The sequence below is a fragment of the Tachysurus fulvidraco genome, chromosome 11, assembly GCF_022655615.1.
Source record: "Tachysurus fulvidraco isolate hzauxx_2018 chromosome 11, HZAU_PFXX_2.0, whole genome shotgun sequence".
Classification (NCBI taxonomy): Eukaryota; Metazoa; Chordata; class Actinopteri; order Siluriformes; family Bagridae; genus Tachysurus; species Tachysurus fulvidraco.
This window is the reverse complement of record NC_062528.1, coordinates 25,320,276-25,331,862: the sequence shown is the minus strand read 5'-3', so window position 1 is coordinate 25,331,862 and position 11,587 is coordinate 25,320,276. Positions and strand designations below refer to the sequence as shown.

General features: G+C 38.2%; 1 protein-coding gene and 1 non-coding gene across 2 annotated transcripts in view; both read right to left on the bottom strand.

The window, feature by feature from the left end:
- rps8a (ribosomal protein S8a) overlaps positions 1 to 3,424 on the bottom strand; it is a 3,642-nt gene extending 218 nt beyond the window's left edge. The window contains exons 1-5 of the mRNA XM_027139094.2: positions 3,371 to 3,424; positions 2,467 to 2,573; positions 1,657 to 1,756; positions 846 to 1,021; positions 132 to 261 (exon numbers count right to left, since the gene is read on the bottom strand). Of these exons, the coding sequence (XP_026994895.1) occupies positions 132 to 261; positions 846 to 1,021; positions 1,657 to 1,756; positions 2,467 to 2,573; positions 3,371 to 3,374 (517 nt within the window). The 5' untranslated portion in view covers positions 3,375 to 3,424. The remainder of the gene's footprint in view (positions 1 to 131; positions 262 to 845; positions 1,022 to 1,656; positions 1,757 to 2,466; positions 2,574 to 3,370) is intronic.
- LOC113638327 lies at positions 1,833 to 1,939 on the bottom strand. The gene has a single exon (XR_003439566.2). It is a non-coding gene; the product is annotated as a small nucleolar RNA SNORD46 (small nucleolar RNA).
- Positions 3,425 to 11,587: the final 8,163 nt, after the last annotated feature.

Here is an 11,587-nt window from a genome sequence, read left to right as displayed (position 1 = left end):
CTGAAGAACGTTCTAGTCAGAAAGTGGTAAGAGTTCATCACTGTGGTCTCAGTAGCAGAACTGGTTATAATTTCATCATGAGTTGCATTGTGGGAGATAAGATGAAGGTGTGGGATTAGTGTGAACCTCACCGAGCAGCTTGCCCTGCTGGAACTGCTCGTCCAACAGAGGACTGATCTTGCTGTTCTTTCTGCGCTTGTCAAACTTCTTCTGCACCTTCTTCGACCTCTTCTTGTTCAAGATGTCCTCCTCCTCAGGGGTCTGCAGGAGACAGCAGGATACAAACACAATATAATACACAGTGTAGAAATAAGGTCTGATTGGGTTTAGTACTACAGATATGTGGGAGATGTTCCACTGAACCTCATCCAGCATCTAATCTGACCTTCAGTCTTTCTCAGAGTGTTTGACTACATCAGTGTGACTCAGGAGCAGAACTGGACACCAATCTCATCACAGAAAGACCGTGTAACACCCCCCCCCCCCCCAAAAAAAAACCGTTACAAACTACTATAATCTCCTCTGAGCTGAAGCAGGTTTTCAGATGTTTAAGTCTGATAATGTGTTTTATATATTTAGTGTGTGATGCCACTAGGGGGCAGAATCGCTCCCAGCTCCACCACTCACTGTCTAATGATTTAACTCCATAATAAATAAACTGTGGATTAGTGAATAAACAGCTGTTAATCTTCTATTTTTATAAATAAACACGACACTTGTGATATTCATGTTAATGAGACACCTAAAAATGCACCTAAACCTAAAAGGTTACATGTTTAAACACACACTAGAGAGTAGAGCTGAATACAGGGTTGTGTGTTTAATATATAAACAGTGAAACCTACCAGTTTGGCTCCCTTCTTGCGTCCCAGAGGCAGGGCATAGTGAGACTCGTACCACTGCCTGAAGGGGGCGCTGTCCACCAGGATCACACAATTCTTCACCAGGGTTTTGGTCCTGACCAGCTCATTGTTGGAGGCATTGTAGACCACATCGATGATCCTGGTCTTACGGGTGCAGCCTGCAATCACCAACACACAACCACCACCACACCTGATGTAATCAGCTGTTTTACACAGACACACTAAACTAAACCACCTCAATCACGATTAGCTGACTGCTTTGGTGTCCTTAAATTATGACATTTCAAATCAGTTACAAGAGGAAGAATATTTAGAGTACTAACTATACAGTAATTTCTCTACAGTATTTAAACATGAAGGGATTCCAAATTACAGATAAAGGTTTCAGTCTAATTCTAATTAACACATGTACTGCATTTGCCCAATGATCTTTTATCCAGAGCCACTTACATTTATAGCATTTTCACACAACTGAGCAACTGAAGGTTAAGGGCCTTGCTCAGGGGCCCAGACGCAGTACGTAGGTGGACCTGGGGTTCGAGCTGAGCTATCACTTCCTGATAAATTTGAGGAAAAACTTATTTACATAGATTTGATTATGTAAATAATGCCTAATTAAGAGAGAAATCATTACTGAAGTCCAGAGGATTTGATCTCAGGTCTTTTCATCAGAGTTGGAACACAAGTGTCACTCACATGCACTCAGTAGCAGAACTGGACATGGTATCATCACAGAAAAGACCTGAATGAACACTGAACGATGTAACCGCTGTACGGTGACACACACACTTACACTCTGAGCCCCAGGAGAAGTTGCCCACATCCAGACGGAGTGCACGGTATTTCTTATTCCCACCACGAACCCTCACTGTGTGGATGCGCTTTGGACCAAGCTGGAACAGAATAAACGTAACACAGACGTCATTAACGACATCACAATAACCACATCACTAACACCACCATCATGTCCATGTGTCAGCGTAACTATGACAAATCCTAACATCGGAAGGTCCAAAGCTCTGACCAAAACGGTCAGATACAGACCAACCTAAGGACGTGTTTACATCACTCACATGGACACCATGCTGATCACCATGACAACAGTACAGACACAATTAACAATACAGAACCAAGTTTACATCATTATTTATAAAATTAAGGAGCTTTACGGTGGATTTACTCTCAATGTAAGTATGTAGGAAGTGAAGGACGTTCAGCTACAGAACAAGGTGAAAACCGACGCTATAAACGAGCCAATCAGCTTAGTTTATTCCTCAATAATGAGTTTGTGATGAACTCCGAGCTGAACTCTAACAGATCAGATGTTTTTACTCTGCATTACATCCAGCTGATAAAAACAAGTTCTGCAGCGAGTTCTCTCACAGACGAAGATCATGGAAGTGTTCACCATCACAACTGAACCAGACTTCACATGTTTTAGCACTAAACAAATCCACAACGCGTTCTGATGCTGACAAGTTTAACTCCCTTAACCCCAGAGAATCAGTACGCTGTGTAGGACCAGAACCTTCCACAGGGTCAGGTCGACCTCCACAACTGACTGAAAGCTCCTGCAGAGATCTCAGCTACATCAGATCAGTACCTTTGTGTTAGATGGAGGTCGTCCCAGCTCATACTTCCTCTTCTTGTGGACAGGTTTTCGCTTGCCGCCGGTCTTACGGCGTTTGTGCCAGTTGTCCCTTGAGATACCTTTATTATAAACACAAATAAGTCACAAGTTAGTGTTCTAATGATGATGAGCAGATTAAAGTTTGTCTCACACTCGAGTGTTCAGTTCTCCAAGGTGAGTCTCAGCATGTGGCAGTCAGACTCAGCAATAAACTCATCACACACTCGAGTAGTTACATTATTACACGACTACACACACACACACGACTATACACAATTATACACGACTATACACCATGACCTGCACCATTACATACTATTATACACTATTACACTTACACACTGCCACCTGGTCTGGGATCAGCACATTTACTTTAACACCAACATTAGGTGATTATTATTAATATAACAGTAATTAACACCGAACATGTTGTACACAACACAGGATGATGATATTAACCCAAACATCAGTAAAAGTCTCTCAGCGCCTCACGAAGCTAATCGGCTAACTAGCACCAGGCCTGTGGACATGTTCGGTCACCTCACAACAAACAGCACGTTTAAACTGGACCAGAGTGAATAAACACAGAATGTACACGAATTACTGCCGGAGAGTTTAAACAGCAGCGAATAAACAGCAGTGAGAGACACGGCGTGTAGTCACACAGCGTGCTACTCACACACACAGCGCCGCCATCTTGTGTCGGTTTCTCTTTAAAATCATCTCTAAATATAAAACACACAGAAACATAATACAGGAGCGGAGCCATCGTGCTGCGTCTAATAAACACTCTGTAGGTGTTATTGCAGTTAAATATGGAGTTTAATCAGGCAGATGGCAGCGGATTCCCCTCAGCAGCAGCAGCATAAACACGTACCCATTCTCAGGCGCCGGCTAGAAAGAGGAACCGCAAAGCATCATGGGCGCGTTTCAAGCGTCCACTTATCGCGAGATTCTGCGAGATTCGGAGAGAAGACGCGAGTTCATCATACTGACCTGTTGTGTTACATTAACATTATAAACGTTATAAACTTTATTAACATTAACATTATAAACTTTATAAACAGTCTTAACATTATTAACATGATAAACTTTATAAACATTATTAATATTATAAATATTATTAAAATTAACATTATTAACATTATAAACTTTATAAACTTTATAAACAGTCTTAACATTATTAACATTATTAACATTATAAACTTTATAAACTTTATTAACATTATAAACATTATTAACATTATTAACATTATAAACATTATAAACTTTATAAACAGTCTTAACATTATTAACATTATAAACTTTATAAACTTTATAAACAGTCTTAACATTATTAACATTATAAACTTTATAAACATTATTAAAATTAACATTATTAACATTATAAACTTTATAAACATTATTAACATTATAAACATTATTAACATTATTAACATTATAAACATTATAAACTTTATTAACATTATTAACTTTATAAACATTATTAACATTATTAACATTATTAATATTATAAACATTATTAAAATTAACATTATAAACTTTATAAACATTATTAACATTATTAACATTATTAATATTATAAACATTATTAACATTATTAACATTATTAACATTATAAACATTATAAACATTATTAACATTATAAAGATTATTAACATTATAAACATTATTAAAATTAACATTAAACATTATTAACATTAACATTATAAACTTTATAAACATTATTAACATTAACATTATAAACTTTATAAACATTATTAACATTATAAACTTTATAAACATTATTAACATTATAAAATTATTAACATTATAAACATTATTAAAATTAACATTAAACATTATTAACATTATAAAGATTATTAACATTATAAACATTATTAAAATTAACATTAAACATTATTAACATTATAAAGATTATTAACATTATAAACATTATTAAAATTAACATTAAACATTATTAACATTAACATTATTAATGTTAACATTATAAACTTTATAAACATTATTAACATTAACATTATTAACTTTATAAACATTATTAACATTATAAACTTTATAAACATTATTAACATTATTAATATTATAAATATTATTAAAATTAACATTATTAACATTATAAACTTTATAAGCTTTATAAACAGTCTTAACATTATTAACATTATAAACTTTATAAACATTATTAAAATTAACATTACTAACATTATAAACTTTATAAACAGTCTGAACATTATTAACATTATTAACATTATAAACTTTATAAACATTATTAACATTATTAATATTATAAATATTAAAATTAACATTATTAACATTATAAACTTTATAAGCTTTATAAACAGTCTTAACATTATTAACATTATAAACTTTATAAACAGTCTGAACATTATTAACATTATTAACATTATAAACTTTATAAACATTATTAACATTCTAAACATTATTAACATTATTAACATTATAAACATTATAAACTTTATTAACATTATTAACTTTATGAACATTATTAACATTATTAACATTATTAAAATTAACATTATAAACTTTATAAACATTATTAACATTATTAATATTATAAACATTATTAACATTATTAACATTATAAACTTTATAAACATTATTAACATTATAAAGATTATTAACATTATAAACATTATTAAAATTAACATTAAACATTATTAACATTAACATTATAAACTTTATAAACATTATTAACATTAACATTATAAACTTTATAAACATTATTAACATTATAAACATTATTAACATTATTAACATTATAAACATTATTAAAATTAACATTAAACATTATTAACATTATAAAGATTATTAACATTATAAACATTATTAAAATTAACATTAAACATTATTAACATTAACATTATTAACGTTAACATTATAAACTTTATAAACATTATTAACATTAACATTATTAACTTTATAAACATTATTAACATTATAAACTTTATAAACATTATTAACATTAACATTAAACATTAGCATTAAACATTAACAGTAAAAATTAACATTAAATATTAACATTAACATAAAACGTTAACATTATAAACATTACCATTTAACATTATTAACAGTAACTTTAAACAATAATATTAACATAAAACATAAAACTTTAACATTAGACATTAAAACAGTCACATTTAAGGGAAAAGTCACATTTTTACTTCATAGAGGAATTTGCATGGAAAGAATTCTCATTATTTGGAAAAATTCTATATTTTTTGTACAACCAATCTGCTAAATTGTCTCAATTTGTTATATTATTGTAGATTATATAATCAAACATGTTTATTAGTTTGCTTGTTGGTTGTTTATTATAGATTACTCACTCACTCACTCATTTCCTACCGCTTATGCGAACTTCTCGGGTCACGGGGAGCCTGTGCCTATCTCAGGTGTCATCGGGCATCGAGGCAAGATACACCCTGGACGGAGTGCCAACCCATCACAGGGCACACACACACTCTCATTCACTCACACACACACACACACTACGGACAATTTTCCAGAGATGCCAATCAACCTACCATGCATGTCTTTGGACCGGGGGAGGAAACCGGAGTACCCGGAGGAAACCCCCGAGGCACGGGGAGAACATGCAAACTCCACACACCAAGGCGGAGGTGGGAATCGAACCCCCAACCCTGGAGGTGTGAGGCGGACGTGTTAACCACTAAGACACCGTGCCTTCATATTATAGATTATCTATGATAAAAGAAAATTATAGCCCAGAAACACAGAATCAATGCAAAAAACATTTATTTCTTTAGTTTAATATTTAACCGGAAACAATTTTAACATGCAAAATTTAATTGTTCCTATGAAATGGGAAATAAAAGAGCATCCAGACAATCAGACATCACCATCGTGCATTAGAGTCGTGATTCAGATTAAACTCTAACTTATGTGTTTTATCTGATGTGTTAAATGTAAGAAAAAAAGAATTTGTAAAATGATGTTTAGTCAAACATGATTAATGTAATATAGTTAAATTATAGAGATAAACAAAAATAAAGAACGTGTTCTCTCTCATCGCACAACCATCTGACTGATTTCTCTGATGAGATGTTAATTATATGTCCTTTAGTTATTTATTTTTTTGTGATAATTCAACATGATATATTTTCTGTTTTAGACCAGATGTTATGTAAAGCACGTTATGTTGTACGTCTAAGATCAGAAATAACCACACGGTTAACAAGGTTAAGAAACCCTATAACTTACTTACATGTAAAATGCTGCGTTTCCGCTCTATTTAACAAACTAACTTACAATAGTGACGACTTTCCTTGTTGATGGTGTGACGGATGATAGTGCTCTGTTTTGTAGCTGGATGATCGATAACCAGGTGTTTAGCATTAACGTTAGCCAAAAGTGATTTACACAAAGCAAAAGGTGAAATGAAACTGAGCAGCTTGGGCTTAAATTATTTAATTTTTTTAAATTTAATTTAATTTTTTTCTTTAAATTATTTTCGATAATAAAAGAAAGCTTAGCTGAACCAGAGAACATCCAGCCCCTTCTAAAATGCAGTTGATGAGGGGAAACCCTGTGCAAAATGCTACAGAAACAGATTGAATTAAGAAATCAAATTATTACGTTTTCCCAACTTAATTTTTTATTTTCTTTGGACAAAATAGTCCAAATGTCTTCTTGTCATGTGTCTCACACTGTCTTCTTGTCTTGTGTCCCACACTGTCTTCTTGTCATGTGTTTCACACCGTCTTCTAGTCATGTGTCTCACACTGTCTTCTTGTCTTGTGTCTCACACTGTCTTCTTGTCTTGTGTCTCACACTGTCTTCTTGTCTTGTGTCCCACACTGTCTTCTTGTCTTGTGTCTCACACTGTCTTCTTGTCTTGTGTCTCACACTGTCTTCTTGTCTTGTGTCTCACACTGTCTTCTTGTCTTGTGTCCCACACTGTGTACACCAGGTTGTACAGATACACTTTATGTGACTAACTTACTTCAGTCCTTATCTCTGTGTTGTTCTCTGTAGCTCCCTGGTCCTGGGGGACATTGTGTCATGTCACTGTGTCCTGTGTCACATATATATGGTGTAAATGACAGTAAAAGCTTCTGGACTATTGTATATTGTTACTACTTCAGTTTTATGTTCCTTGACCGCTCGGGGGGGGGGGGGGGGCCTGGAGACGCGTCATTATGGGTATTTTCAAAGTTTTTATTCAAAGAAAGTAAAACATCATAAAAATAATCACGACAATAAAAACAAGTAATTAAAAAAGGTTTAAATTTTTATTTAAAATTAATTAAGACACTTAATAAGCATAGAAATTGATTATACAAAAATACAGTGAGGTCAGTTCGGACGTAGCACAGTGCTCATTTAGTAAATATGCTAAACAGATAAACAATATGCTAATTGTGGCCATTAAGGTTAAGTTAACATGATGCCAAGTCGTCCCAAATAAAACAATGCATGGGAAACGGCTTTGGCGTGTTAGTTACAGTGCAGTGTGGAACAAGTTAAAGTAAACAAGCTAACGTTAACTAGATAAGTCATATTTTATTCGCTAATATAGCAGATTCATGGAAAATTACATCCGTAATCAGCATTTTTGCCGCAACTAATTTATGAATGAATCTGCATCAACTACATTAAAGAGAATCTCTTTATTTAAAGTGAATAAAATCCCCGATTTAATGGAGTTGAACATTAACTGAGCTGCAGCCACACACCTGTGTGCAGAGTAGGTGAGAACCCAAAATCACCGGACTTAATGACTACAGACCTGTGGCTCTAACATCTGTGGTCATGAAATCATTTGAAAGACTGGTTCTGGCTTATCTGAAGGACATCACTGGACCCTTACTGGACCCCCTGCAGTTTGCCTACAGAGCAAACAGGTCTGTGAATGATGCAGTCAATATGGGACTGCATTATGTTCTGCAGCATCTGGACAGACCAGGGACTTATGTGAGGATCCTGTTTGTGGACTTCAGCTCTGCCTTTAACACCATCATCCCATCACTCCTACAGCCCAAATTAACCCAGCTCTCCGTGCCCTCCTCTGTCTGTCAGTGGATCACCAGCTTTCTGACAGACAGGCAGCAGCTAGTGCGACTGGGTAAACTCAAATCCAGCACCCGCACCGTCAGCACTGGCGTCCCCCAGGGCTGTGTTCTCTCCCCACTGCTCTTCTCCCTGTGCACGAATGACTGCACCTCTAATGACCCCTCTGTCAAGCTCCTGAAGTTTGCAGACGACACCACACTGATCGGCCTCATCCAGGACGGTGACGAGTCTGCTTACAGACTGGAGGTCTGCTTACAGACTGGAGGCTCTTCCCCCACTAACCATCATGCAGCATTGTCACAGCAGTGGAGTCATTCAGATTCCTGGGAACCACAATCTCCCAGGACCTGAAGTGGGACATTCACATTGACTCCATTGTGAAAAAGGCTCAGCAGAGGTTGTACTTCCTTCATCAGCTGAAGAAGTTCAACCTGCCACAGGATTTGCTGAAACAGTTTTACACTGCCATGATCGAATCCATCCTCTGCACCTCAGTAACTGTTTGGTTCAGCTCAGCCACCAAATCTGACCTCAGGAGACTACAGAGGGAAGTCCGGACTGCTGAGGGAATCATTGGTACAACTCTCCCCACTCTCCAAGACCTGTACTCCTCCAGAGTGTGCAAAAGAGCAAAGAAAATCACTCAGGACCCCTCACATCCAGCACACTCACTCTGGACCCCTCACATCCAGCACACTCACTCTAGACCCCTCACATCCAGCACACTCACCCTGGACCCCTCACATCCAGCACACTCACTCTGGACCCCTCACATCCAGCACACTCACTCAGGACCCCTCACATCCAGCACACTCACTCTGGACCCCTCACATCCAGCACACTCACTCAGGACCCCTCACATCCAGCACACTCACTCTGGATCCCTCACATCCAGCACACTCCCTCACTCAGGACCCCTCACATCCAGCACACTCACTCAGGACCCCTCACATCCAGCACACTCATTCAGGACCCCTCACATCCAGCACACTCACTCAGGACCCCTCACATCCAGCACACTCACTCTGGACCCCTCACATCCAGCACACTCACTCTGGACTCCTCACATCCAGCACACTCACTCAGGACCCCTCACATCCAGCACACTCACTCAGGACCCCTCACATCCAGCACACTCACCCTGGACCCCTCACATCCAGCACACTCACTCTGGACCCCTCACATCCAGCACACTCACTCAGGACCCCTCACATCCAGCACACTCACTCTGGACCCCTCACATCCAGCACACTCACTCTGGACCCCTCACATCCAGCACACTCACTCTGGACCCCTCACATCCAGCACACTCACTCTGGACCCCTCACATCCAGCACACTCACTCTGGACCCCTCACATCCAGCACACTCACTCAGGACCCCTCACATCCAGCACACTCACTCTGGACCCCTCACATCCAGCACACTCCCTCACTCAGGACCCCTCACATCCAGCACACTCATTCAGGACCCCTCACATCCAGCACACTCACTCTGGACTCCTCACATCCAGCACACTCACTCAGGACCCCTCACATCCAGCACACTCACTCTGGACCCCTAACATCCAGCACACTCACTCACTCTGGACCCCTCACATCCAGCACACTCACTCAGGACCCCTCACATCCAGCACACTCACTCACTCAGGACCCCTCACATCCAGCACACTCACTCTGGACCCCTCACATCCAGCACACTCACTCACTCAGGACCCCTCACATCCAGCACACTCACTCAGGACCCCTCACATCCAGCACACTCACTCAGGACCCCTCACATCCAGCACACTCACTCACTCAGGACCCCTCACATCCAGCACACTCACTCAGGACCCCTCACATCCAACACACTCACTCTGGACCCCTCACATCCAGCACACTCACTCACTCAGGACCCCTCACATCCAGCACACTCACTCAGGACCCCTCACATCCAGCACACTCACTCAGGACCCCTCACATCCAGCACACTTCCTCTTTGAACTGTTACCATCTGGTCGGCGCTACAGAGCCCTGAGCTCCAGAACGACCAGACATAGGAACAGTTTCTTCCCTCAAGCAATCCATCTGATGAACACTTAACACCATGGAACACACAACACATAATATTTGCACTATGTATACCTCAGCTGCACATTTCATACTTGCACTCTGTACATACACACATACATATTGTCTGTACTGTTTACTCCTACTGCACATTTCACAATTGCACATGTGCACATACAAATTGTATATATTGTATACGTATTTGAATATGTATATTTCATATGTTTATTTAAACTGCACATTTCACACCTGTAAATGTGTACATACAATTTCTTCTATACTACATATGACATCCTGTTACACTGTGGAGATTATGTCACTAAAACTAATTCCTCACATGTGTAAACATGCCTGGCAATAAAGCTGACTCTGATTCTGAGATGTACTGGGAAAGGAGGCAGTGGGTAAAACCACTGTGAGGAAAGGGAGGGGGAACTGTGGGTCAAACCACTGTGAGGAAGGGGAGGGGGGACTCAACTGTTTCTAAATGCATTTTGGCATGTTTTTTTTTTCTACTTACACAATTATTTAGGTATACATACATATATTTTCACAATAAAGAGTGCGATATTTTTTAAATAATTGTTTTTTTTTGGGGGGGGGGGCAATCCTCAGATGCGGGGAACATGTCCCCCCCGGGATTTACGCCCACGTGCTATGTTTCCTCTCAGAGATTTTGCCGCTGGCTCTTATCAATTAAATGTCTTCATTGTTCACGAATTTTTTCCGTTTCACACACATACACACACACACACACACACACACACACACACACACACGCATATACACACACACACCTATACACACACACACACACACACACACACACACACACACAAACACACACACACAAACACACACATACACACACACACCTATACACACACTCACCTACATATACACACACACACACACACCCACACACAATCACACACAGAGGAGCACAGACACACACACACACACACACACACACACACACACACACACACA